The 26,382-nt window shown below is 53.1% G+C and overlaps 1 protein-coding gene across 7 annotated transcripts; it reads right to left on the minus strand.

Moving 5' to 3' along the window:
• Positions 1–1,894: 1,894 nt before the first annotated feature.
• On the minus strand, positions 1,895–25,854 carry ARHGEF10L (Rho guanine nucleotide exchange factor 10 like). 7 transcript variants are annotated; one of them, XM_062012799.1, is made up of 28 exons: positions 25,802–25,854; positions 20,528–20,612; positions 19,997–20,173; positions 19,848–19,875; positions 19,054–19,139; positions 18,845–18,928; positions 17,890–18,065; positions 16,307–16,415; positions 15,891–15,983; positions 14,859–14,965; positions 14,508–14,585; positions 14,252–14,431; positions 13,923–14,039; positions 13,726–13,818; positions 13,117–13,290; positions 12,322–12,467; positions 11,370–11,554; positions 11,155–11,270; positions 10,641–10,768; positions 10,452–10,552; positions 9,391–9,509; positions 9,028–9,114; positions 8,681–8,910; positions 8,444–8,598; positions 6,557–6,702; positions 5,158–5,332; positions 2,992–3,114; positions 1,895–2,911 (listed from the first exon to the last, which is right to left on the minus strand). In XM_062012799.1, the coding sequence occupies exons 2-28, from the start codon at positions 20,562–20,564 to the stop codon at positions 2,427–2,429; spliced, it is 3,735 nt and encodes a 1,244-aa protein (XP_061868783.1). In that variant the 5' UTR covers positions 20,565–20,612; positions 25,802–25,854; the 3' UTR covers positions 1,895–2,426. The 7 variants fall into 7 exon arrangements, with proteins under 7 accessions (XP_061868783.1, XP_061868781.1, XP_061868780.1 ...); XM_062012797.1 differs by lacking the exon at positions 25,802–25,854 and adding an exon at positions 25,078–25,308 and having other exon boundaries at positions 18,845–18,907; XM_062012796.1 differs by lacking the exon at positions 25,802–25,854 and adding an exon at positions 25,078–25,308 and having other exon boundaries at positions 17,890–18,062.
• Between the last annotated feature and the right edge of the window lie 528 nt (positions 25,855–26,382).

A 26,382-nucleotide genomic window follows, 5' to 3' on the forward strand; every position in this document is an offset into this window, starting at 1 on the left:
AGGCTGGAGGAAGGGATCAATACAGGGGATGTCAAGAGGGGAAAAAGGGGGAATAATAAATAAAAATGTGATAATAAGAAGCTTGAGAAGATGAATCTTGCAGCAGGTCACCCATCTCCAGCTTGGATGAAGGGGGAGCAGGCTCAAGTCTTGCAGCATCTTCTCAAGGGTACCAGCATAGAGATATTTGCATTGAATGCATGAAATGCACTTTGTGGGTAAAAGAGAAAAGATTTGTGTCTCAGGCATGGGAGAAGGTGGTGATCCCACCCAGGGCACAGATGGGGTGGGATTGGGGTCAGACCATGCTTGGGTTGATAACGTGGCTCATTAAGGCAGCAGCAATGACCCCCTTTGGTGGGTCCCATCTCCTTTTGGGAGCACAATATCCTGTTAGCAGGAGAAATCTTTGTGAGGTAAAGGACATGAATTTGGGATGAGTAAAACAAACATCCAAGGTGATGGAGCAGCTTCCTGACAGAGTCAGGCCATGCACAGGGGGGAAACAGCAGCTGCAGCATCTCCTCGGGGCTTCAAAAGCAGCAGCACAGCTCTGCCTCATCCTCTCTTTGGGCTATTTTAATTGCAAGTGTAGCTCAGGTGGTTGGTGAGTCCATTGGGATGGTGTGTGAGGTCCCTTAAATTGGTTTTACACTGTCCCTTTGCTAAATGAAGTGCAAGCTCCAGGGTGGTGATTACATGGAGCACTGCAAGAAATACTCAGATGTATTTTAACCAGACAGTTACAACCCCATTGTGTGACAACTCCCCACCATGCCATGGGGTGATATCCAGCTGCTTTCCCACACCCCCACCCCAGAGGTGGCAAAATCAAAAAGGAAAAAGAGGACAAGAAATGGGTGGGGGAAAAAACCCCACAAGCTCCTTGACACCTTCCCATGGGCATCCTTGATGCCCGTGGCCCTTTGGCTGCGGCGTCGCTGCACGGCTGCTCCAGAGAGATTCCAGCACCTGCTTCGTTCTGTTTCAAGGCAGTGAAACGAGGAGGAGGGGGGAAAAAAACAGATCAGAAAAAAAAGAAGAGACTTTGAGGGCAAAGAAAGAAAAACTCAGCAAAGCACGTTCAGTGGCTAATTAGAAAGAGAGTCAGAAATCAGCACAAGGCAGATAATCTCGGCTGGCTTGGCAGCAGGAGCCAGCGCTGCCCCGTTTCAAGGTTGAGCAGTCGGGAATATCAATCTGATAATTGTAATGCTACAAATGAAAATCAAATTGAAGCCACTTAGAGGATCACATGATAAATTGATTTAGTCCTCAGACAAGTTTCTGCCTCCCCTGGCCTCGCATTTCGCTGCTGGGGATGGAGAGAGCTCAGGGTACCAGAGATGGAGGTGATGGGGCACATCCTTCTAACCATTTTCCCCTCCATCCCACACCATTTCTAGGAGGAAAAGTTGGGGGCTTCCTATTGATTTTTTGAGGATGTGCAGCTCCAAGGGGGATCTGAATAGTTATCAGTATCTAAATGGTGGGTGTCAGGGGGTTGGAGCATCCCTTTTTCTATTGTATCCAGTGCCAGAACAAGGGGTGATGGGATGAAGCTGGAACACAAGTTCCACTTGAACAGCAGGAGAAAGTCCTTTGGTGCTGAGGTGAGGGAGCCCTGGCCCAGGCTGCCCAGGGAGGGTGTGGAGGCTCCTTCTCAGGAGGTTTCCAAACCCACCTGGACATGTTCCTGTGTGACCTGATCTAGGTAGGACCTGCTTTTGCAGGGGGTTGGACTGGATGAGCTCTAAAGGTCCCTTCCAACCCCTACCATTCTATGACTCTATGATTCTATATTAACCCTTTGGGATGCTGCCCCTGAAGCAAAAGAGAGGAAACACTTGCCCTCAAAGCCAAACCCCATCACAAAACACCTCAAGGAAACACATCGATTCCTACAGGATTTATTTCCACGCTCCCCAAAACATCCTTTCCCTCAGGAAACCATGCATGCTCAGCTCCCAAAAAACCAGGGGATTCTTTTGTACCAAATATCTTCCATTTCACAGTCCAAAGAAACAAGGCTATTTCAGTAACCACCCCCCCCCCCTTCTATTTTGGCACAGCCAGCACCCTCCGAGTGCTCCTGCTGCTATTTCTGCATCTCCAAGTGCCCCAATATATACAGATTCCTTCTTTATACAGGTAATAATGTACATCATATTTATATTTATATATATATATATAGCTATTCACACACAGACACACAGACACCTTTGACCAGAGAGTCAGCACCTCCAAAGCCTGCAGGGAGGTGGCCGTTCCAGCCATTCAAAACTCCCCTCTCCCCACGCACAAAGCTCAGGTCTCAGTCTTTCCCTCACCCAAAGCGATGCACCCAAGACAAAATCCCCCTTTCTGGCAGCTTTTGGGTGGCTTCTTATGTTTTGAGGTAGGTGCCAAGTTAAGATCCCAAGGTGCTATAGCATCAAGGGGACCTGCCAGATGAGCAGAGTGCTGTCGGCGTCGCCACTGCGACGTGGTGACTCGCTGCTGAAGTGCCGGTAGCCTCGACCTCCTGAGATGATGGCAACTGAGGAGATTTCTTTCCGAGAGGTGTCACGGCTACAGGGTCGACTCCTGACCCAGACATCAGGGTCATCAGCCATCTCATAGATGGAACCATCCTCCTCGGTGTGTGCCGGCGCCGCGCCGCTCGGCGCCTCCCGGACCGAGAGGAGCTGCCCCGGGAGGTGGGAGGTGGAACGGAGGCGATACTGTAATAAAATGCCTTTCTTTCTCATTTCCCGAGGTGGGGGACCATCTAGTTCAGGGGGTTTCTCTTCTTCAGCCTCCTCTTCCTCCTCCTGGTCGCCTTTCAGTACGTCAGGTGCCAAGGTGCTCGTTGCCACAGCCAAGAACTCCACAGGGCCGCTGTGCCCGTTGAGGGACACCATGCCTTTACCTGCCAGACACAGAGGTTTGGTTAAAAGCAGCCCAAAAGGGAGGTTGAAGATGCAGATTGAAAGGTTTTTGTGTGCTCACCAGTGATTTTGGGGATTCCTTCCAAACGAGGGACAGGCAGCAGCACAATGATGCCCTGGTCGGTGCCCACCCAGAGTGAGCCCTGGCAGATGAGGAGACTGGTGACCCGAACGTGTTTGTGACCTGGGAGAGGAGGAAAAAGCCCACAACAAGTCAAGAGAGGGGGGTGAGAGATGAATTTGCAGCAGTATATTCCCAAATGATCCACCAGCAGAGGATTTGTTCACAGGGAACATGCTCCAGGACTCCTCCAAAAGAACAGGCAGCACCTTGTAAATGGGGGAGGAAAAGGGGGAGGAAAAGGGGGAGGAAAAGGGGGAGGAAAAGGGGGAGGAAAAGGGGGAGGAAAAGGGGGAGGAAAAGGGGGAGGAAAAGGGGGAGGAAAAGGGGGAGGAAAAGGGGGAGGAAAAGGGGGAGGAAAAGGGGGAGGAAAAGGGGGAGGAAAAGGGGGAGGAAAAGGGGGAGGAAAAGGGGGAGGAAAAGGGGGAGGAAAAGGGGGAGGAAAAGGGGGAGGAAAAGGGGGAGGAAAAGGGGGAGGAAAAGGGGGAGGAAAAGGGGGAGGAAAAGGGGGAGGAAAAGGGGGAGGAAAAGGGGGAGGAAAAGGGGGAGGAAAAGGGGGAGGAAAAGGGGGAGGAAAAGGGGGAGGAAAAGGGGGAGGAAAAGGGGGAGGAAAAGGGGGAGGAAAAGGGGGAGGAAAAGGGGGAGGAAAAGGGGGAGGAAAAGGGGGAGGAAAAGGGGGAGGAAAAGGGGGAGGAAAAGGGGGAGGAAAAGGGGGAGGAAAAGGGAGAGGAAAAGGGAGAGGAAAAGGGAGAGGAAAAGGGAGAGGAAAAGGGAGAGGAAAAGGGAGAGGAAAAGGGAGAGGAAAAGGGAGAGGAAAAGGGAGAGGAAAAGGGAGAGGAAAAGGGAGACTTGTACTGGCAAATGAATGTTTTCTGAGCAGGACTGAGCACTGCACAGCATTGGGCTCAGTGAAGCAGTAGATCTGTGGAGATGCAACTCTGCTTGCTCTGGGAGGACTTTATTAATGACCTGTCAAGTTAAAAAGGATGAGGGAGCACCAGTTCAAAAATGCATTAATACCCAAAGCTCACTCACCCAGGAAGAAAAGGAAGTGATAAATATTTTAACAGGCTCTGAAAAACGGAGGAAGGCAGAAAAGGCAACTTCCATGAGGACTGTGCTTGTAACTAATTACACAATTATGTTGTTTGGTAGCTGGAACAAGCAGCGAGACAAGCTTGTAGGGATGAGCTGGAGGAGAGGACATGGAGGGAAGATGGTGCTGCATGGTAAGGAGGGGAAAAGGGTGTAAGGGGCAAGAGCAGTGGGCTGAGGGATGAGGGTAAGGATGGGGTGCAAGGGTGGATGGAGATGGGTGCAGGGAGGCATGTGGGGTGCATGAAGGCATGCAGGGATGCATGGGTGCAAAGATGGGGTGTATGGCTGCACACATACACACACACAGGGATGGGGTGCAAGGACAAGAGGCTGAGGGAATGGGGGTGTTGAGCCTGGAGAAGAGGAGGCTGAGGGCAGCCAGCAGCACTCTCTGGCACTCCCTGACAGGAGGCTGTGGCCAAGGAGGGGTTGGTCTCCTCTCCCAGGTAACAAGTGATAGGACACAAGGAAACAGCCTCAAGCTGCCCCAGGGGAGGTTGAGGCTGGAGCTGAGGCAGAAATGTTTCCCTGAGAGGGGTGTGAGCCCCTGTGCCAGGCTGCCCAGGGAGCTGGGGCAGTGCCCAGCCCTGGAGGGATCCCAAAGGCGTGGGGCTGAGGTGCTGAGGCTGTGGGTCAGTGCTGGGCTGGGCAGGGTGAGGGCAGGGCTGGCACTGCAGCAGCTTCAAGGGCTTTTGCAACCACAAAGATTCTATGGTGGGATATGTGGATGCTTGCAAGGATGCTCACAAGTGCAAAAGGTACATGTGGTGCAAGGGTAGGGTGCAGGGATGCATACACAGGTGAAAAGATGCCACCAGCTCCATCTCTGCAGTCCATGAGAGACCCCAGAGGTCCAAATCCAAACCTTTACACCATCAATCACATAAATCCCTCAGGCAGTTTCTCTTCTTCACGCTGTGCTGATTTACAAAGCAACACATCCATGGCTTGGTGCCTCAAATCACCCACGAATCACAATGAAGAGCCAGAGGGGAAAGGGGAGCTCACCTGGGAGGACAAAGGTGGTCCTGGTGGCAATGTTGATCTCCTGCAGGTGTTCCAGTGTCTCAGTGTGGAAGAGGCGGATGGAGGAGCCCGAGGAAAAGGCCATCCAGACCCCACTGCCCGCCTTGATCATGTGTGTGACGTTGGCCTCTGTGTCTGGGTGGGCCTCAAAGGTTTGCTGCCACAAGGGGAATTGCAAAAAGGAAGAGGAAATAAGAGGGTTGCTCCCTAAAACTGCTGCTGGTAGCTCAGGCTCTCTCCTGGAACTGCCTGAGGGCTGGAAAGCTGCACAGGGAAGAGACAAGAGTGACTCAGAGGTCTCATCCCTCCTCACCAGCTTTGGCTTGGGCAGAGGACACCAAAATCAACCCATCACTCCTCTTGGGTTGGTTTTCCTTGTGAACACACAGCCTTTCCCATCCTTCCAAGTGCTTTGTCTTCTTTAAAAGCCTCATTTCCCAGAGCAGACACATCTGCAAAACCCACCCCAAGATGGGACAAGACCTTCCAGCTCCTCTCCTACACCCAAAAAATCAGCAAGTAAATGCTCAGCTCTGCTGCAAAAGCTCTTTGTGGATCACAGACTGGTCCATCTGCTTCCCAAGCTCCCCAGCAGAGGATTTCCCTCTCAGACACAGGATGCAAACTGCAGGCAAAACATCATTTTGCATCCAGAAGAATCATCCCCCTTGCTGCACATTTCCCACAAGCCCTGATATTAGCACCAAGGGATTAAATCACTGGAGCAGCAACCTGCTTCATTCCTCCTCAGAACAGCTGGTATTGATCCCTCTTTTCTGAAGAGAACCAGCCTAGAACATCCCTCCCCAAGAACCCTTGCACAAAATAGAGGTGGACAGGTGATCTCTTCGTCCTCATGGCCATGGGATTTATTCCCTGATGGTTTATTCCAGGCAGACCCAAGCCCCAGCTTGTAAATACTATTTACACCATCTCCCCCACCCTCTTCCACTCTATTTTCTTGGACTCTTCTGCAAAAATTCCCAGTCAGCTCCTGTCATAAATAAAAGTGGAGATGGAAAACGAATCCAGTCCCTGATGCATTATTCATCCCTGGCACTGTTGTGAGGCTGGATTTACAACAGCTAATACATGCAAACTAAGTTTGAGCACTAAATCTGAGCATTAAATGTGGGAGAAAGGTGGGATTTTTCTCCTTTTTCTGTAAAAAGAAATCACCAAAGGAGCTGTTCAGCATTCTCTGTTTATGCAGCTGCAGGAGATGTCTTGGCATCTTCCTCCCATCATCTGACATCAAAGGGAAGGTTGGGTTTGGGTATTGCATGGGCATCTTTTTGAGGTTCAAACCAGTGTGACCACACAAAGTCACACTTGTATCCTCCCATGGATGCAGCACAGGGGTCCTGGTGATGTTCCCTACCTGGGTATGGAGGCTGGTGGCATCCAGGACAGTGACTTGGTTGGCCCAACTGGCCCAGAGGGTCTCCTCCAGCGTCAGGAGGGCTCGCACGGGGCTGGTGCCCACGGTGAGGTGAGTGGGCTGCTCTGCTGGGTCCCACAGCCCCCCTAAAGATGCCAGGATGGAAATAAGATGCTCAGCAAAGAAAAAGAGACAAAAAGCATCTTTTGATGCAGCTTAAGCTGCCCCAAACAGCTGCTGGGGTCAGCTGCAAACCCCTTGTGCCCACAGTGTCACCCTCTGAGCATCTTAATGCCACAGCTACAAGGAGGGGAGCTCACACCCCCAACTTCAACCCCCCAAAGTGCAAACAGATTTTTAGCAGCCAACAACTGTCCAGCTGCACCACTGGGGCTTGTTCCTCACTGGGAAAGCCAAAAATGCCTCTTTTTTTTTGCTTCCTTAAATGCCTTTGCACTTGAAGTGACACTCCAGGGCTGATCTGGAGTGTCTCTGTGAGCAGCATCCAATCTGGACTTGGCTGAATTCACCACCAGCAGTGGCTGAGCAGCTTCAATAGATAATTGCCCTCCTTTGCTGATTTCCACCACAATTTGGGTTGGTTTTTTTTTCAACTGAACCATGGGATCTGAGGGATAAAAGAGCTCTTTGGGCTCACAGACCTCTGCACCCAGCAGCAGGAGTTTGCAAACGAGCTGCCTTTCAGCAAATCCTAACTTTCAGGTAAAAATACCCCACCCAAAACGAGGTATTTTGGGAAAGCTTTTGCCTTCCAATAAGCTGAGGCTAAGATTAAAAACTCCCACCCCACAGCCCTGTCAGCAGCTGCCTTCAACTGGCCTTCATTCACTGGAGATGAAATGAAAGTTACTCTATTAATTGGCTGGCAGGGTTGCTGTGAGGTGGGAAAAAGGGATGAGCAGCACTCCAAAATGCAATTTAAACTGGTTTCACTGGCTCTGGGTTGACTGGAGCGCTGCTCACTGCAGCCTCTCACAGACAAATTCAAGGTTTTGTCCCAAAATAGGCCAGTGCAACACAGGATTTGAGGCTCTTTCCTACCCTCTAGCGATGAAGCAAAGGTATTTAACAGGAGAGGAGTTCCCAGGGAGGAAAGCTCTCAGCAAGCTGCAGCCTCAGCCTGCACTGGGGCCAGGGAAAATAAATCCAAACTCAAGGTAATGAGGGTTTTTTTTGCATGGATGGGGTTTGGATGGGATTTATAGCACCCAAAAGGTGATTTTTTGAAGCCAAAATCTCTGAAGCCCTTGTGCCTCTCAGCATGGGACTGTTCTGGCAGCCTGCAATTGCAACCACCCTCTGAGCAAACCCTTTGCTGTGGCACCAATCCTTCACCAGCACTGTTTTCCACATGTTTTCCCCCAAATCAAGCCCCTCATGCATTCAGTGAATCATTTGGATTGAAAAAGATCTTTTAAGGTGGAGTCCCAGCCCTCTCCTCACCCTGCCCAGTCCAGCACTAACCCACAGCCCTCAGCACCTCCTTTGGGATCCCTCCAGGGCTGGGCACTGCCCCAGCTCCCTGGGCAGCCTGGCACAGGGGCTGACACCCCTCTTAGGGAAACAGTTCTGCCTCAGCTCCAATCTCAACCTCCCCTGGGGCAGCTTGAGGCCCTTTCCTCTTGCCCTGTCATTCATTACTGGGGAGAAGAGACAGATTCATCCTGAGAATGCAAAGAGCATCCTCTTTTTCCTCCCCACTCTGGACTGGAAGGGGAAGAATGAAATAGTAGGGGGAAGGAAAAAGAAAATGGACATTTATCACTCTTTTAGCAGTCAGCAGCTCTCACTGGTGTAAAGAACCTCCTGCTTTATGGTTTTGAGGGTGTTCCACCAAAAACAACCTGTCTGAAAGCATGGCCTCACCATTGCTCCTGGGGTAGGCAGCCACGGTTCCATCCTGCAACCCAGCAAAGAGGTACTCAGGGCTGTGCTTCAAGCAGAGGACTGGCTGCATGCCTGGGCTTTTGCAGATCAACAAGCACTGTGTCCCTGTGTCCACACTGCCATAGACTGCGATGCTGAGGAGGGAACAGGGAGAGGAGATGGTGCCAGTCCTCCAAGGTCTGGTGCTGGTGCTTGGCACCAGGTGTGTGAGCTCACCTGCCATCCCGTAAACCCAAGCAGACGGTGGGATGAGGGGATGCCAGAGGCTGTTCAGTGGTGGGTCTGGGCTCCTGGGTGCCTGTTGATTCCTCCTCACCCATCTCAGGGATATATTCCATGCACAGCACCGGTGAGGCCACCGGGAAGGACTTCACCGTCCGTGGCACGGCACGGTTGAGGGAGAAGATCTCCACCTGCCCCCCTGCACCTTCCTGGCCCCCTCCGACCTGCAGGGGCCAGAAAACAGCCTTTAGCCCCAGCCACAAGTCTTAGAAAGAGGGGTTTGCAGCCAGCACGACCCAAACTTGGGGTGTTTTGGCCCGTTTTGGGGCCGTTTGGCTCACCCAGAGGTAGCCCTGTGGCAGCGAGGTGCTGACGGCGGAGAAGCCCAGCAGGGAGGACTGCACGGGGTTGTGCACAGCGGCGCCGAGCTGCAGGAGAAAACGGGGTGCAGAGGGGCCAGAACACCCCCCACAGTCACCCCAACACATGCAGGTTATCAGTGCACACCCCAATGTTTGAGATCCAACCAAAGGCTAGCTTGTGTTTTCAGTTTTCCAGGGTGGATTGCACCCATTTCTGCCTTTGCAACCAGCTTGGCTGCCCCATCCACTGTGGGACTTCTGCCTTTACACCCCAAAATGATGGGTGTAAAAAGGGAGGAGGTATTGGGTAGGGTTGGAGAAGAGGTTGGCCATCACTCTTACCTGCAGATCAAGGGCTTTGGAGAAGGCAGGCATGTGGCAGGAGAGGATAGGGCACCAGAAAGGAGCTTTGCTCTTCTTGTCTTCATCAGGACAGAGCCAGCCCGGCTGGTTCTCCTCCCCTGTGGCGAGCAGAGGAGCTTGAGGACAGCCAAGACAGCTCCCAGCATCCCTCCCCTCTCTGAAGGGACCTCAAAAATAGTAATTTGAGATGCAGGACTCTCATCTCCAACCATCACCATCTGCAGACCTGGGGTGCATCTCACCCCACAGCCAAGCAACTGCCTCAGGCAGCAGCAAAAAGACCCCCCCCAAAACCACAGATAACATAAGCATAAAGGGGAAAATAAAACCACCCTAATGTGTTTCTTCACATTAGGCTTTAATGTGTTTTCATTTCTAACTCATGGATGCAGGATTATCCCCTAGGCATCCCAGATTAAAAGAAAACACACACCCGAAACATATTAACTGTTAAAAACAAGAGAATCAAAAATCACTCCAGCCTGGGGGGGATCTGAGCACTCAAATAAGATGGTAAATGATTTCTCCTCCTTCCATTGAAATGGGTTTTATAGCTGCAGTGGCTGGTGGAGGAATGAGGAGAGGGAAGCAGTGGGGAGGGTGTGGGGATGGTTCCTCTCTTGCTTATTCATCCTGTTTTGGGTCAGCCACGACATCACTGGCACAAGAGCCAATGGAAATCCATCACCACGTGATGCCAACCCAGAGATGAGGCAAAACTCAGAGCATTTTGAGACAGAATTACTGATCCCCATCACTTCCAGCATGCAAGCCATAGAATCACAGAATGGTGGGGGTTGGGAGGGACCTTTAGAGCTCATCCAGCCCAACATCCCTGCAGAAGCAGCTCCCACCTAGATCAGGTCACACAGGAACGTGTCCAGGTGGGTCTTGAAGCCCTCCAAGATGTTCTCCATCACCTTGACTTTTTTTCCCCTGCCCCATTTTGTGTCAGGATGCTCAGAGGGATGCAAACTCCCTCTCTGCTCCCAAACTTGGGGCTTCAAAGCAAGGGTGAAGGCAAGTAACAGGCTACTCACGCAGCCCTATCTTGGCCAGGTGCAGACGGTTCACCCAGGAGATCTTGCTCAGGGGGTTTGGAGTGATGAAGACCACCATGACGCTGATGGGGCGGCCAGATCTGCGTAGGGAAAGCATCACCAGGTCGATCTTCAGCCTCCTCCTCCTTCCCAAGGCGGGAAGAGCTCACCCACGAGCCACAAACTCACTTGTCTGGCTTCCCAGGCAGCAGGAGACGGAGGCGGCACTTGTTGGCAGAGTGGATCTCCTCCTCCTTCACCTTCATCATCCTCTGCAGGGCCAAGCACCAGTCCTGGGCCACTGTCATGTTGAGGTTCTGGGGGAAAAAAGGTCATCAATCATGGCAGTGCCTCCAAAACACAAGCCTGGATTGCCCCCAGGTTTCATCCAAGGGGCTCAGGAGGATGAGATGTCCAGCAGTCACAGAATCATTTTGGTTGGAGGAGAGCTTGAAGCTGCTGCAGTCCCAGCCCTCCCCTCACCCTGCCCAGCCCAGCACTGACCCACAGCCCTCAGCACCTCAACTATGTGTCTTTGCAATGTCTCCAAGGATGGTGACTCCCCCACCTCCCTGGGCAGCCCATGCCAGTGTTTAACAACCCTCTCCAGTCCCTGAGGATGGAACCTCATGGTTATGGCTAAGCATCCAAACTTGGTTCTAACCCGAACCCTGAGTTTGACCAGGCTTTGGCATGTAGATACCTGATAAGTGCCATGCAAAGTGCTGATGAGAAGGGTGATCTGCTCCACCACTGCCAAATCCTTCTGCAGGTCCTGCAGCTCCTGGAAGAGCCGTGGTGGCCCCAAGTAGACTTTATCTTGAGTGGAGAAATGGAGAAGTGAGATCCATGGAGGATACTCCAAGCCCATCCCACCCAAACCAGCCCAAGCCTTGCTCTCAAGGGCTGTGTGCTCACTGTGGGAAGCTTGCCCGGCCGGCGGGTGCTTCTTGGCACCAGCGTTGTGGATGATGACGTTGTCTTTGTCGTAGGCACCACTCTCCTGTCCCACCTCCACCACCTGCACCTGTGGGAGGGCTGTGCTCCACTTCACCACGTATTTGGGACCTAGGGGCACCAGGCTGCTAATTTCCAGCTGGCCTCTGTCAAAGGAGGATGCAAAAAGTATGTACAAATCAGCAGGTACCGTGGCTCACCCTGCAAGGACCTGAAAGATGCACTTGTGCAAGCCAAGCCCCCTTTTGCAACCCCACACCATGCAGCAGTGCATGCCTGCACCCCCAAACATGGGGCACACAACCACAGCAGACCACACACTTGGCACCTACCCCAAGTTCACTGGCCTGCAAGAAGGGGGAAAATGATTAACAAAGAGGTATTATGGGGAGTTGAAGGAAGGGTTTTTTTCCCCCTTTTGCAGCATCAAGGTATGAGGTCTCAGCAGCCTCCCATACCCCACAGCACCAGGGGTGGAGGCTTTGCATGGAGGCATGCCAAAAGCCAACCCCAAAGTCTCATAGAGTCATTTTGGTTGCAAAAGCCCTTGAAGCTGCTGCAGTCCCAGCCCTGCCCTCACCCTGCCCAGCCAAACCCACAGCCCTCAGCACCTCAGCTCCATGGCTTTGGGATCCCTCCAGGGCTGGGCACTCCCCCAGCTCCCTGGGCAGCCTGGCACAGGGGCTCACACCCCTCTCAGGGAAACAGTTCTGCCTCAGCTCCAACCTCAACCTCTCCTGGGGCAACTTGAGGCCATTAAGTCAGTGGGTTCCCCCTCCAAAACAAGGTGAAGTGGTTTTAAAAGCTCTTGGGAGTAGGAGCTGGCAAAACCCATGAAGCCCAAGAATTAAGGTATGGAAGAGGGAAGGTGTCTCCAAAGGGATTTTGGAGTCTGGGGACCATCAGCACGTACTTGAAGTTGATGTTGGCACAGACCAGCATGTCATTGAGCAGGAAAACCTTCCTCTCCTTCGACTTGATGAGCTGCCCCCGGTCCCCGTACACCGTCTCTGTCAGCGTCTCGCAGAGCAGGAGCTGCCTCTGCCCCGAGCTCAGCAGCTGCCAAAGGAACGCAGCCAAGTGGAAGGCTCAGCCTGAGGGGCTTCTTGCAAGCCTCCTGCCTCAAAATTTGGGGTGCTTTTCCCTTATGGCATGGATTTTCCTCCAACTGGGAGCGTGCACGGCCTCGAGTTCTACAGAGATGGTTGTGCAACGTGTTCTGAGGCTGCAGCACTCAAAACCCTTTTGCACCCTCTATATCCAACCACCAAGACAGCAGAGCCCTGCAAGACCACTGTGGCCCTTTTGCAGCCCCTTTTGGGTCTCTCTTCATCCCCTCCCACCCTAAATCCTGACCCCAGGACTGAGCTGGCAGGTGCCTCGTTGTGGTTTTTTGCCATCAGTGTCATCCCCAGCACCAGGATGTGTTGCAATATCTTTGTTTAGGGGATTTTTTTAAGCACCACTGGTTGCAAAATCAGGCAAGATGAGAAAGCAAGTTCATCCTTGATTCTCCCTGGAGAGGGATTTCCCTGTGCCACCCTCGAGAGCTGCTTTTACTCAACATCCTTCCGCAGAAAACAGGGATCCTGCCTTCCCCAAAACCCCTGAAATCGAGAAGGTGGAAGCTGTAAAGCTCAACCACCAGCTCCAAAACCCACTCTCAATCAGGAGGATGAGGAGAGTGAGGCTGAAGGACAGGACCCACCTTGTTGAGGCTGCTGCGGTCGCTGATGCTCTTGCTGAGCTGTTGGATTTCAGCCACTTGGTCGGCCAAACGCTTCTGCTCGTTGAGCTTCTCTGCCAAGGTCTCCAGCTCAGTGAGGGCCAACTGGAGGGACAGGCGGTCTGCATGGCCCTTGGGGGTGTTTTTCAGCATGTCCTGGGGTAGGGGGGAAAGGGTGAACAAAAGCCACGTGGCAAAAAATCAGCTCTTGGCACCCTCTGAAATCAAAGCTCGGAAAACGATCCCTGGGATGGTTCCCAAAGCTGCAACCGAGCTGCCAACCTGAAAATGTGTCCCTTGCCAAATCCTTTCCTGCAGCACCCAGGTTGGTTTTTGGTTGTTAAAGCCCTTGAAGCTGCTGCAGTCCCAGCCCTGCCCTCACCCTGCCCAGCACTGACCCACAGCCTCAGCACCTCAGCTCCACGCCTTTGGGATTCCTCCAGGGCTGGGCACTCCCCCAGCTCCCTGGGCAGCCTGGCACAGGGGCTCACACCCCTCTCAGGGAAACAGTTCTGCCTCAGCTCCAGCCTCAACCTCCCCTGGGGCAACTTGAGGCTGTTTCAGCTTCAAGCTGGTTCCCCTCATCCGTACCTGCAGGAGCAGGATGAACTGAGGGAACCTCTGGATGGGCTTCACCATCAGCCCGTAGAGTGTGACCCGGTCAGCACTGGCCATCTGCCTCTTCTACATGAGGAGGAGAAAAAGAACACAAAAGGCAGAAAAGAGAGGAGTTTTCACTCATAGCAGGGAGTGGCAGCACTGTGTGCCCACGTTTGGGTCCTGCTGACCTTGAGGAAGTCGAGGAAGGCAGGTTTGGTGAGACAGGCCTTCTTGATGAGGGACATGGCAGTGGTGAAGTTGTTGACGTAGTCACTGTAGACATCCAGCACCATTGACTTGGAGAACTGAGGAGAAGGCAGGAGGAGAGCCATGGTGGCATGGGGCTCCCCCAAAAAGGCGACCAGCATGAGCGCAGCAGTGCCTGTGTATTTCTGAAGCGATGCTGGTGCCACCCCAGCTTGAGGCTGCACTGCCTCAATCCTCCAACCCCCCACCCATCACTGAGAGGGGGACCTGGGGGGAGGTTTGCCAGAGATTCCCCAACTCTTCCTCCTACCGAGGCCACGAAGAGGTCCCCGATTTTCTCAGCTGAGTCCCACTCAGCCACGCGGGACGCGAGCGCGATCTGGAACATGGAGTGGCACTGCAGGATCTCCTTCAGCCGAAAGAACACCACCTGGCACTTCCTACTGCTCAGCACCTTCGGCTCCATCTCCACCAAGGGGTTCCTGTAATCCTATGGGAGACACCAGTCAGCATCCCCCCATACACCTCTCCTCTGCCCTCTAAAAAGGGGTCCCACAGCCCCTCACCTGCAGGATGCGTTTCAGGGAGTCCACGTAGCTCCTCTCGCTCTGCACGATGGAGCCCAGGATGTGCCGCCTCACCACCTGCAATGATGCTGAGGTTCAGAAGCTCAGGGGTTTGTGTGTATCTCCCCCAACCCCAAATTTAATCCCTTTGTTTCCTGGGCTATGGGAGAGGGGGGGTGGGGGGCAATGCAGGCACAGGGACCTGCAGAAGTGCTGATGCGGCGGCATTCGCTGTCTGCTGACTCGCTTTTTCCTCAGTTGCTCAATCACAGGAGCAAAAGGAAGCTGTGCCATCCCCCTCAACATCCAACCTCACACCCCCAAAACCCCCCCAACCCACCCCACACCGACCTGCTGTGGGCTCAGCCCCTCAGGCATGGGACCCAGCTCCGGCGGCGGGTGCTTCATGTCGGAGACAGTGACCTCCAGGAACCCCGTGTCCTCCTCCTCAGACTCCCCTGCAGGGAACAGAGGAAAAACACAACCAAATGCCAGAAAACCCCATTATTTTAGACCATTTGTTTTGAAGTCTAAAGAAGATTCCCATCAGCTGCTTGGCTGGGGATGCATTTGGCTTTGGAGCTGCCAGAGGAGATGGACCCCAGTGTCCTCCCAGCATCGCGTGGCTCTCCCTGGCCCCTGTCACCAGACACCAGCATGAGTCAGGCTGTGAGCAGGGACCGAGCCAGCACCCCTCAGGGAGGGGACAAATAGACACCCCTGTCCCCAGAAAGCCACTGTAGTTGGAGGAGAAAAGCCCTCTCCAACCAATTCTTGCTCCAAAGGCGGGTACAAGCAGGGAAAACGAGGGGGACACCCAAAAAACGAGGCAAAAAGCAGCAGGGAGGAGAAAACGGGGAAGGCAAGAGGGTGCCCGGAGTGGGGGAGGGATGGGGATCCCTTACCCGAGGCTGAAGCAGCTGAGGAGGAGGAGAGGGAGCGAGTGAGGGCCAGGGGAAGCACAGGGTCGCGCTGCAGGGACGGTCGCTTCTTCCACATGGCCGCATCGCCCCGTCCCGGCTCCCCCTTCCCTTCCCCTCCCCGGCCCCATCCCTGGCGGCTATAAATAACCGGGGCGGCCCGGCCGGGCTGCGAGGGAGGGCGCTGAGCACCCAGCTGACCTTTTTCCTTCCCTAATTTTGGTAGGGAGCACCGTAGCCCTCGAGCTGGCAACTCCCGGAGCTCCTTCCTCCCCCTCTCCTCGGGATGCTCTGCAGCAACCTGCCCGTGGGATGCCAGCCCAGCTCATCGAGGAACCCCCCAAAGCGTTGAAGCCTCTATCTCAGGCAGGCTAAGCCACGCTGGGGACGTGCAGCAGGGCTGGGACACACACACTGGATCCCCCCAAGGTGACTCTCCAAGGGCCACCCGACAGGATCCTACCTCCCCTGTGATGCTCCAGGGAGACCCTCGAGCTCCGGCGGGCAGGCGGCTGCTTTTCCGCCTCCACCGCCCTCCTCCTGCGTTCCCCATCCCCTATGTGACAGCAGGAGGGTTAGGAAAACACCCTCAAAGCAGGATTATCCTGCTCTGTGTCCGAGGGGGGCACCCATAGGTGCTGGCAGGGTGGGGAAGGTGGCACTCTCCCGCTCCTGGGGCTGCTTGGAGCAAGGAGCCAAACGGACCGCGCTTGCACGGGGGATGCAAAGAGGGAAAAACGTCAAAGGAAGGCTTAAAACAGCAAAGAAGTCAGCAAAAGGAGAAGTTGAAAGCCACAAGGATTCATAATTCATAATAACCTCAAAAGGATTCATTTTTGGGGGCTCCCCAAAAGCAAAAGGGGTGGTTTCCCCACTCACCTGGCGCTTCTTTCCGGTGCAGGAACGTCACCTTCCTCATCACCGCGATCTTGGTCTTCTCCAAACCATCCTTGGTGCCACTTTTGGCTGCTTTCATCAGTTGAGTCATCTGGGCAAGGAGAGGAGAGGGACCAGGGAGTTAGAGACAGCACCAGGACCCCGTTTCAAGTCTGGATAGGGCAGTGTCATGCCTTTGGAGAACATCTCTGAGCATCACCCCCCACTTCACATCCACACACAGCAGTATCATCCCCTTGGGGACATCTCTGAGGATGGGTCCTCATCTTCCCCACACAGCCCCATGGGGAGGAAAAGGAGGCACATGAAGTGAGGAAGAAAGATGCTGTCCAGCATATCTCCTGCCTCTGCAGGGACATGGCTGTGGGCAAGCAGGAGCGGGCAAAGCAGCAGCATGCAGCAAAAGCCAAGAGGAGGGAGGGGAAGGGAGGCACAAGCTCGTCCATCCCCTCCTCGTGGTCAGGGTTTTATGTGTGGGGCAGCAAGAGGTGGTGAGGGGGTGGAATTTCACACCTCAAACCACAGCAGTTTTAGCCCAAGCCAATACCAGTGTTGCCTTCCCAGCCCAAACTGGCCATAATCTGGAGGGTTCAGTGCTAGCAAAGGCTTTGCATTGTTTCTACACCTTCCCCACCTGATTTCCACCCTGCACTGGGGAGGGGGGGGAAATACCTGCTCAGAGCCATCTATCCCATGGGCAACCTTGCTTCAGCCAAATGTCATTCAAAAAAAACCCACCAAAGTACCCCAAAAGCAAATGGTTTGGGCAGCTGGAGGATGGGGAGCTGCAAGACAGATGAACATGAGAGGCAGCTTTGTGGTGCTTTAATTCCTTTTCTTTTTCTCTTCTAGAGAGATAAAATGGGATGAATTCAGCCTGGATAAAGTCCAGGAGGGAGGAGGTTTATTTTATCCTTTCCTGGGAAGTTTGGGGGACAAAGGGTGAAGGGACAGAGGAGGGACTGTACCTTCCAATCGTACTTCTGCTTCAGCTCCTGCATGTCTCTCCCCCCAACTCTTAAAGCCAGGATGTCCCTCTTAGTCCTGGCGTATCTCTCCTTTAGTCTATTCAGGTCTGGAGAAAGCTGAGCCCAAAGCAAACCAGGCAGGAGGAGAAGGCAAAGGAGGCGAGAAAAAGGCAGAGAAGAGATCCAGGTAAGCAGCCAAAAGGAAATCAAACCCCACCAAATCCAGAACCAGAGGAGGAGAAATCATCCCAAAGCAGCACAGGACGGGCAGCATCTTCCCCAGCCCCCAGACTTTGCTCGAGCAGGGAAGGGAGCGAGCGCAGGGCAAAGCAGCAGCAGTGCCAAAATGCAGAAGGAAATAGGGGAGGGGGGGAAAAAAAGGGGAAAGGAAGGAAGAAAGGGGAAAAAAAAAGAAAGAAAAGAAATAAACCCCTTGAAGTTTCAGGCTGGTTTTGCACTGGATGAGCCCAGGAACTGCAGCATCTTCTGCCTCACCATCGGCGGGAGCGGCTGAGAGGGATGCTCTGGGTGTCGTTATGCAAGTAAACCCAGGGGGGAGAAGGAAAATAGGAGTGGAAAAATGAATGCAAGTGTTACCTTGGGCTGGAAGGAGGCTCGCTGCTTGGCTGGCTCGGCCTCAACCTTGGTTTCCTCTCCTGAATCCTCGCTGTAGCTCTCGAACTCGCTGGAGCTCCAGCCCAAATCCTCGCCCGCCCGCGGCCCCTCGCGCTGCACCTCCTCGTAGATCAGGCTGTGCCCCGTCCCTGGGCCTGCTGAGCAAAAAACACCTCCTTTGCCTTCCAGGAAGGCAACTTCCCCTCCCCTGGGATCCATAGGAGATGCCCTAAATCCTCAGAGTCTTGCAGTTCCCTCTGGGAACACAGCTGCTTTCCTTCCCACACACAAGCAGTCATCCCTCTCCTAGGATGCAATTCCTTCTCTCTCCTCAGATCCAATTCCTCCTCCCTCATCCTCCCCTAGGATGCAATTCCTCCTCTCTCCTCCTCTCCTAGGATGCAATTCCTCCTCTCTCCTCCTCTCCTAGGATGCAATTCCTCCTCCCTCCTCCTCTCCTAGGATGCAATTCCTCCTCCTTCACCCTCCCCTAGGATGTAATTCCTCTCTCCTCTCCTAGGATGCAATTCCTCCTCCCTTATCCTCCCCTAGGATGCAATTCCTCCTCCCTCATCCTCTCCTAGGATGCAATTCCTCCTCCTTCACCCTCCCCTAGGATGTAATTCCTCTCTCCTCTCCTAGGATGCAATTCCTCCTCCCTTATCCTCCCCTAGGATGCAATTCCTCCTCCCTTATCCTCCCCTAGGATGCAATTCCTCCTCCCTTATCCTCCCCTAGGATGCAATTCCTCCTCCCTTATCCTCCCCTAGGATACAATTTCTCCTCCTTCCTCCTCCCCTAGGATGCAATTCCTCTCTACTCTCCTAAGATGCAATTCCTCCACCCTCCTCCTAGGATGCATTTCTTCCCTGAGCATGACACAGTTTGTCTGGCTGGAAAATGGGCTCATGGGTGCTTGGGGAAGGTCTGTACCTACCATCCTGCTCAGCATCGAGGGTTTCACAGGGGACATCATCGTAGATCACATCATCCTCCACTGCTGGGAACTCAAAACGATCACCTTTAGTGGGGGGAAGACACAAAGAACCCCCCTCAGGAAGTCAGGTCAGCACCTGAAGATCAAAGCCAGGCTGGAAAAACCCTTCCCAAGCCTTGGCAGGGTGGGTTTCCAGCATTGTAACTCACCATGGCAGATGCTTTCCCTCTTCCAAGTCCGAGTACTGATGGGGGGGTCTCCACCAGCCTCCCCATTGCTCACTCCCAGTGGCAACCTGCAAGGAAGGGGGTCAGAGGGCATCTCAGGGTACAAACCCCCCAGGATTGGGTGCACCCAAGCCCCTCACCCCCCTCCCCATCCCCTCCTTGTTCCTATTACAGAGGTTCAGAAGCACAGAATCAAGTTTATATTCTTCTGCCCCCCTTCCCCAGTCACACATCTGCTTCTTCATGGATTGGTTTTAGGGTAACAACAGCTTTTTAAGTGAGTCCAGGTGACCCATGGAGGGATGAGGCAAAAGGCTCCAAAAGTGGCTTATTTAGCCTCAGTCCACATGCAGCTGCAGGGCAGGGGGATGCATTGGCATGGGGAAGTACAAGGTACCTCCCTCACTGCTCCTGTGTGTGCTCTGCCAGCGGGGACAAGCCTTCCTTGCAGCTAAATGTCCATCTTTCCCCCCCAAATCCCCAGCTGGGTGAACAGCAGCCCCCATCCTTCACCAGCTCACCTGGGGCTGAAGGAAGCCCCCACCACCCAGTTAACCACAGACTATGGTACCCAACTCCTCCTCCCAGATGCCCAGAGCTGTGAAGTGCACCCCAAACCCCTGGAGCTCTCCTGTTTGCAGCCTCTTTCTCAAGCAATGGGGGTAAGTGGGGAAACTGAGGCACAACACCAAACAAGGGAGGATAAACCCCAAAGCTGTGCTTCCTCCTTCAAGGAGCTCAACCCCCTCCCAAATCCCCCCCTAACCCCCACGTACCCTTCCTGGGTCTCTGGCACCAGCCCGTCTGTGGAGCAGAAAAGCAAAGAGAAATGATGTTGGCGCCCACCAGTGTCACCCTGGCAACCCAAGGGGACACAGGGGGGACACCGGGGACCCTCCTCCTTCCCCCCCACCGTGCTCCTCACCGAGGCTGGAGCTGGCAGCTCGATGCCTTCGGGGAGGGGCTCGAAGGACAGCGTCAGCCGTCAAGTCTTCTTCCTCCTCCTCCTCCTCTTCCTCGCTGTCCTCAAAGTCAAAGGCTTCACCAAGATCCTCCACCCCCTGAGGCAGAGGGCTGGGGGGCTCAGGGGGCAGGTGGTCACCTGTGAGCACAAAGTCTGGCACTTGGTGTCTGTACTGCAGAGGGACAAAGGGAGAGGGGGGATGCAGGGGCAGAGAGGGGGGCTGGGGGGATGCAGGGAGAGGGGCTGGGGGATGCAGGGAGAGGGGCTGGGGGGATGCAGGGAGAGGGGCTGGGGGGATGCAGGGGCAGAAGTTAACACCACCCTCTGAAAACTGCAAGGTTCAGCAGCCCTTGGTGTTCTCACAAGCCAGGGAGGCTCTGATGGGGATGTGCAGGATGCTCCTGGGTGATACATCCCCCCTTTTCTACCCAAGGATGAGTGAATCCCACCCAAAAAAACCCCACAGCCCCAGCTCTGATGGGTTGACAGTACCTACTGCAGGGTGAGGGGGCAGCTCAGATGAAGCCATAGCATGGGGGGTGCTGATGCTCCCCCTGGGCCCTTCCCCGAGGCTTTCCTGTGGGACAGAGGGAGAGAAATGGGTTAGAGAGGAGAGATCAGCCCCCTAAATCCATCCCTGGGAGAAGAGGCAACGTCAGGAGACCCCAAGTGTGATGGACCCAGCTCTGGCTGCTGCAAAACCCTGCAAGGAAAGGGAAGAACTGCTCCCAGGGAGGGGTTTGCAGCTTGGGCACAGCCAATTTCTCCCCTGCACAGCAGATCCAGCTCAGCATTAAGTTTTGAAGGTCTCAGAAGGCGGGAAGTGCCCAACATCCTCCTTGTAATCGATGGCTCATCCGCTCCAGTAACCAGAGATGGCCTGAAAGGTCACCAAGAGGGAGAGGAAGGACAGAGCAGAGACCCCCCCTGCCCAGGGGATGATGCAGGAGAGACAAACGGCGCCTGAGAGGCTGCAAAGAGCAAAATGAGGCCAGGCTCTGCTGCTTTGGTCCTGCTGGAAGTAGCAAGGTGCAGGATGGATGCTACCACCCTGCTCCAAAGAGCCATGACCCACTCCCCAGCAACCATTTCTCCCTCACTTGGACCCTCATTTCCCCTGGCTGGTGGATACAGGAGATGCACAGACCCAAAACAATCCCAAGAGTAAAAGTATCTCTCTCTTCCCCCTGTACCAAAACCCCTTCAAGCTGCAGCAAGCTCCAGGGCTATTTGTATACACACACACAGAGGTTTAGAGCACAGCAGGAGGGAGCTGAGCTCTGGGATCACCTCCCAGATTTGGATCTACCCCTGGAAAATGAGTTCTAACCCCCCTGCAGCTACAGCACGTGCACAAACCAACGCTGCAACACACTCAGCAATCCCCAACCCCATCTTCACTGCAAACCCCCACCCCCAAAGCACTGAGCTAAAACTCACCTGGACCTTTCCCCAGCCAAAAATAGGTAAAAATAAGTAAACCTCTCCTCCTCCTGTGTTCCTGCCACAAATGTCCTCTTCCAGCCCCTCTCACAACGAGCCTGTTGCCTCCATAACCACATCAACAAGGAATTATTTGAGAGGAAGACTCAGGGACGTTTGCTTTTTCCTCCTTGAACTCTTTTCCTGGCCCTGGAAGCAGAAAGGGGTTGGCAGCTCAGGCTGCTCTCACATGTCACCTAACCTGCTTCTCATTAGCGTGGCAGCAGGCGATTCCCTGCTCCCTCCTCTCTCCCAAGCTCCAGGTTTGGAGGCGATTCCAAGCCAGAAATCCACAACAAACCCAGTGACACAACGAAGCTGAGGGCCACAAGGGAATGAAAACAACCCCAAACCTCTATTTCTGCAGCAATGCCTCCAAAAGAAAAGGACTCAAAGCAAGGAGAAGACCATCACCTGGGGAAAAGAAACCCAGCACAGCGATGCTGGGGGACTCCTCCAGAAACCAGTTTGCTCCAGGAATCTGATGGCTTCTGCATTCAGAGAAGGGAGCAGCAGGCTGATGAACAGCCAGGCTCTGTGGCTCTGTCGTGATTTTATCCCCCTAGCTGGGCAGGAGAAGGTCACTTCCCATTTTGACAGTTGACATAAGCTGCCACCAGCCTGATTTGTCCCAGGGCTGGTTCTTTTTCTGCCTGCCACTGAGGAGAATTCCCAGCTCTCTCCAAAACAACCTGTTGCCACCTTTGAGTCCTGCTGAATGAAAAATTCAAACCCAAGAGAGTTATTTTGCATCACTTGTCACAGCAAAGCTGTTACTTGGGGGAGGTGCTGTTATTGTTACTAAGGGAAGGCAGTAAAATGCATCCCATGGGATGAGGGGGAAAAACAGTGGGGATGAGCTGCCCTCCTGGAGAGAGACCCCCACACACACCTCAGCCCAGCCTGGGACAGCAAAAAGAGGATGCAGAATAATCCCAGAAGGATGTGGGGATGCAACATAATCCCAAAGGATGGAAGCATGTGATATCATCCTTGTGAAACAGCGATTTCAAGCCCTGGGGAGCTGCTGGATCCTCACCCCGCTGCCGGCAACGGCTTCGAGGCGGCATCACGAGCCACAGTTCAACCTCATCTCCCTCCCAATCCGAGGAGGGAAAATAAATAGAGCTGGATCTAAATAAAGGCAGAGAAGAGAGGCCATCTGCTAAAGCCAGCTCCAGCAAGCTGGCATCTATTTGGCTTTATTTGGGTTATTTTTAGCCCCCACGACGGAGCGACAGGTCCCAGCTGGCAGGGACGGCTGCCAACCCTCAGGGACTGGTCCCCAGTTAAAGCATCCTCCCCCCTACATCCCACTAACCCCCTTTTTCTTCAATGGAAGGGTTTATACATCAGAAAGAATCCAGCATATCCCAGGCAGGATTGACTGTGTGAATCCCTCCTGCTCCTCTCTATCCCAGCCATGTTAATCCCTCTTTATAAATAACCCCCCCCAAAGGGCTATTTATAAGGGATGTGGGGGGTGGGAATAGGAATTAGCTTGTCTCTCATGAGTTTCCTCTGACTTTTTCTTAATGACAGTCCCAAAGCCCAACTTGTGGCATTTATTCCATCACCTGCTTGAGTTTCCATCATCACCTTGGCCAAAAACATCCAAATTCATGCAGATTTGCAGCAGGCAGGATGGCAGGGAGAGGGGTGCAAGTCCCCAAAACAAAGCAGAGATGTTTGCTGCCCCAAATCTCAATCCTTTAAAATAGCCATTTAATAAAAGCAGCAAATATTGGCTGGAAATGCTCAAGGAAAGAAATGCTCAAGGAAAGGGGTTTTTTTCCCCCTCAATCCTAGTTGGGTCTGTGCAGCACTTCAGTGTTTTAAGGGCTGTGTGGTTTATTTCCTAGTTTTCCAAAGAATTTGAAGGTAGTGGTGGAGGAATGAGGGCTACAGGGAAGGAAAAAATACCCCAATGAAGAGAAAAATGATCCCATGGCTTGAAAACTTCCCAATATTGAATGTTCTGGTGGAGGCAGCAAGAAGGGGCGGTTTGGCAGGCAGAAAGAAATGACAGCAAAAAGATTGGGTTTTCCCCCCTAAAAACAGGCAAAAGATGGGTTTTTCCCCCCTCTCAAAAAGGGTTTCTTGGAAAAAAAGACATGAGGAGGGTTTTCCCTGCCCTAAATGCCATGAAAATTCCAGATTCAAGGTGATTTAGGGATGATATTTGAAATAACCTCTTGCCAAAACACATAGAGTCACAGAAAAAGCTTGTCCTCAATAAGCCATTTCCATCTTGTACCTCAAAAGGACTCCTCCAGGCAAATAGCTCACAAATATCCCAGCTAAAACACCCAAGACCTGGAAAACTGCTGCCCTGTTCCTTTCTATTTCCCTTTTCTCCATCGCCAGTGAAGCGGAAAAAATCCATCCCTTGTCCAGCTCCTGCTGTGAGAAGGGGAAAAACAGGGGGAAAGGGAGGAAAACCAGCAGTGACAGCACTTCAATCCAAAAGAGGAACCTGTTGGGCAAAGATTTCTCACAAAGAGACCCCAAAAAGCAGCAAAAAAAAAAGCCTTACAGCTTGCCAAACCCCTCCCTGATTCGAGGCTTATCCCAAATCTGCCCTTCTCACTGCTTTGCAAAGTCACTGTAAAGTTCACCCATTGCAACACTATCCCAGAAAGGAATTGGGGGAAGAACTTGGATCAGAAAGAACAACAACAAAGTAAAAAAAGGAGTTATTTTTCCCTTATTTGTGTTCCCAGCTCCAAGTTCCCAACAATTTGGGTGGGGTTTTATCTATTGCCAAGCTCTAAGTTAAAACATCCCCCACCCTTTGTGGTTATTTTCCCCTGTTAGTGCTCTGGGGTCACCTTATTTTACCTGAGAAGCGACCCAAAAATCAGCACTGAGTGGTGACACCAATGAATTTGAGATCCCCCTTCCCAATATCCTTCATTTCTCTCCCCATTTTGCAAACACCCCACAAAATATTGGGGTGGGGAGGTTTATTTTCCCACCCACCAGCTGCATCGCTTCAATTTTTGGCTGGGATTTGAGGGGAAAAAAACCTGTTCATTACAAAAACCTTGTTAAAACACAACATATTTGTACTAAGTATGTGCTACAGCACAACAGCTTCAACATTAATAATGAATTGGTGCAAAAGGAGGGGTTACAAACCCAGCACTTCCACAACCTTGCACCCCGACACAACCAACACCCTCCCCCCCCTAAAAAGCACTGGAAAAGGAGAAAACTGCTGTTAATTGCTGTCAAAATCATCCTGGAGGAAGCTTTCCCTTTCCTGAAATTGCCATTTCCTGCAGGTGCTGCAAATCCCAGCTGGCAAAAGCCAGGGTAAAGCTGGGCTTTGCATGGAAACGGGGTGAGGAGGAGGAGGAGGAATGGGTGCGGGATAAACGATGCCCAGCTCCTGAAGCTTTGCTGCTGTATTGAAAAGGGATTAAATCCAGATAATAAAAGTCCCAGTGGCTGGCAGCAGTGGGGAGAGGGAGAGGTGAGCTTCCCCCCGCTGCCAGGGGATGTGATACCCTCCAGATTGCCCCTTTTTTATCGGAATTGATATGGATTTTGCTGACCTGGGAAGGCCGCGGCTCCTCCGGCTTTGTATCCGCATCGGCCGAGAGGCCTCCGGCGGGGAGGCAACGTCGGAAGCGAGGGGGGGAAAAAAACCAACTCCAGGAGGGGTTAATCCCACTGTCACCACGCTGAGGGGAGACCCAGGGTGGGTGAGAGGTAGTTGGCATCCACCTACATCCCTCGCCAGCAGCCTGAGATCCTGGAGGGCGAGGGCTCGCAGCGGATGGGAGCCGCGGTCCAGCGGCTGCAGCGAGGGATGCCGGGATTTTGGGCAGCATCTCCCCCCCTCCTCCTCCTCCTTCTTCTTCCCAAGCAGCTCTTGATTTACACCCCATGGGCTTCCCAATCCTAATAAATCAACCTCCTCAGCAAGATTTAGCCCCCTTCTCCTTGTCTTTTAACCCTCTGCATGCTGGACAAGGGGGGAGACACCCATTAACCCTGTCGCCGCCAGTCGCCCATGTAACAGCCCAACATTTGCAGGAGGCTGCAAAACTTGCCAGCAAAGAGGATTCTCCCTGGGATATTTCACAGCCAAGCCAAACCACTGCTCCACAACCCCATTCAAAGGTTATTTCCCTCCTGCCACCTTTTCAGGCCCTAAAAAAAGCCCCCTCAAAATACACCATACAGGAAACCCCCCCCAAGTTAAATTGGTTCAAGGACCCCACGCAGGTGTTTGTTTGAATGCAAGATCCTCACTACAAAACACACCCACCTTACCTATTTCATGAGGCTTTGGAGCTGTTTTCCTCCAGGTTTGGAGCTGTTTTCCTCACTAGGAAGAAGTTTTTCTGGGGCTGGCCCAGCGTTACCTGTTGGCACAGCCCAGGTGCCGCTGCCCAGCCCTGCTGGATAACGCCCCTTGCAAACAAACTAAATAGCCTCCAGGTTCATTGCAGCTCATAAACCAGCCTAACAAGACCAGGAAATGAAAGAAATAAATGAATATCTCTAGGTCCACACCTAAGTGCCCTTCATTTGACTTGCAGCAAAAACACAAGCCCAACGACTTTTCCTTTCGTTAATGGCATCCTGGCTGGTGGAGGTGCTGAGTTCTGCCAGGAAAAAGCCTCTCTGCAAGCAGGAGCAGGACCTGAGGATCATAGTGGAGAGAGTTTTGTCCCTGCTGTTCCAGAATTTGGATGGGGGGGAACACCCTCCACACCTTGTTTTTGGGGAGAGTTGAGGAGCAGCAAAAAGCATCTTGGCGGAAATTCGAGTGACTTTTCTGGTTTTTCGACTTGGGTTTCAATTGGGACTCAACTCTCAGTGCCCCACCCCAGAAACTTCACAGCGAGGGG

This window comes from Colius striatus, chromosome 21 (assembly GCF_028858725.1).
Source record: "Colius striatus isolate bColStr4 chromosome 21, bColStr4.1.hap1, whole genome shotgun sequence".
NCBI lineage: Eukaryota > Metazoa > Chordata > Aves > Coliiformes > Coliidae > Colius > Colius striatus.